This window comes from Aplysia californica, unplaced genomic scaffold, assembly GCF_000002075.1.
Source record: "Aplysia californica isolate F4 #8 unplaced genomic scaffold, AplCal3.0 scaffold00501, whole genome shotgun sequence".
NCBI lineage: Eukaryota > Metazoa > Mollusca > Gastropoda > Aplysiida > Aplysiidae > Aplysia > Aplysia californica.
In genome coordinates, this window is record NW_004797771.1 from 549,999 (window position 1) to 551,470 (window position 1,472).

The 1,472-nt window shown below is 37.5% G+C and overlaps 1 protein-coding gene across 4 annotated transcripts in view; it reads left to right on the top strand.

Annotated features, from left to right (window-relative positions):
• The window catches only part of LOC101847756 (WD repeat-containing protein 78), a 48,857-nt gene that overhangs the window by 37,034 nt on the left and 10,351 nt on the right, over positions 1-1,472 (top strand). For all 4 annotated transcript variants that reach the window (XM_005105925.3, XM_005105926.3, XM_005105928.3 and 1 more), the window contains 2 exons: positions 278-404; positions 1,352-1,439. In XM_005105925.3, coding sequence (XP_005105982.1) covers positions 278-404; positions 1,352-1,439 — 215 coding nt within the window. The remainder of the gene's footprint in view (positions 1-277; positions 405-1,351; positions 1,440-1,472) is intronic.

Genomic DNA, 1,472 nt, shown 5'->3' on the forward strand with positions numbered 1-1,472 from the left:
GGAGGAGAGTTTGCAAACAACTTGAATTGACAATTTTATTTGATTTTGAAAGAATTTGAAAAATCAAGTAATTCATGAACTGTACAAAGGTGCACTACTGCATAGGAGCATATGACACAGGGCGCCACATGTCGCGAATTCAAATTAGCAAAATGCAACAACAACAACAAAACCTAAAACTGGTCATGAAAGTAACTAAGAACTTTGTAATGATGGAGGATAATTTTGCTTGCAAGAAGTAAACTGACATAACTTTTCATAATATTTTATTCCTCAGATGTGATGAAGCTGAAAAAGATGCCAACGAGAATGGCTGGCAGAGCAAGAGAAAAGAAAGGGGAGGCCTTTATTTCCAGATATGCTGGTGGGATGTGCTTTGACTTTCACTCCAGAGATTCAAACATGTGAGCCCTTTGTGTAGAGATTTATTTCATGTCTTGTTGGATTAGAAACCCTGTGTATCTGTTGAAAGTACTGAGCTAAAGATTATGTAGGTTTTTTTTCCTAGACTCTCTTGCTTTTAGTGGGTGGTTGGCGGGTGCTATGGTGTGGTTTGCTCCTTCTTTCCTATCAAACATCTATCATCTCTATCTCCCCTCCTTCTTTTTTGTGTTTGTTACTCTCTTGTAACACCTCTGATCTTCGACACTTATATGACCTTATTGTGTAGCATATACCATAAAACTCTTACTAAAAGTAAACTCTCTTGCTTTCAGAGAAGTCATGCCTTGTCGAAAAATATTGTACTGCTTCACTTTGTATTGAGACTTGATATTGTTGAAGTTTTTACTCTCTTGTCTCCAGTAGTTTGAGTCAGCCTCCTCCTTTTATCTTTTCTTTTTTTTTTTTCTCTTTTGTGTGTATGGCTCTCTGGAGTTGTCTACTCTTTCTTCCTCAAGGTTTCTGCAATGTTCTTGAGCCAAGCTCCTAACCCTTCCTGCCCCAGCCATTTTTTGGCACTCCCTAACCCCAGTCCCAGCCAATACAGCAGTATTTCAGAAAAAGAGGCATGCTTTTTAAAAAGTGATATAGTATCTTTGTAATGAGGTTTAGATAATAACATAACAGTGTTTAAAGGTAAAAGGACAAATATTATGAAAATTAAAATTTAATTAGGTTCGTGACATTTCGAAAAATACACAAATTCAAAACTGAGAATATACACTCTTGGGACGGTGGGAGGTACAAGCGCTGCTGAAAACATACGTGCATAGGGCTGGAAGGGTTAAGGATGATTCATTATGTGTAGGTATATTATATGCATATGGACACGTGTGTTGTTATTTCTGTGTATATACGTACAGAAGTATAGTTCCGTCCTGTTTATTCCTGCACAATTTTTCTCTTTCAGCTATCTTGCAGGGACGGAGGAAGGATACATTCACAAATGTTCCTGTTCTCACAATGAGCAGTATTTGGAGAGCTACCACGGACATACTGTAAGTACAGGGTAATAGTCACTTTCTATTATA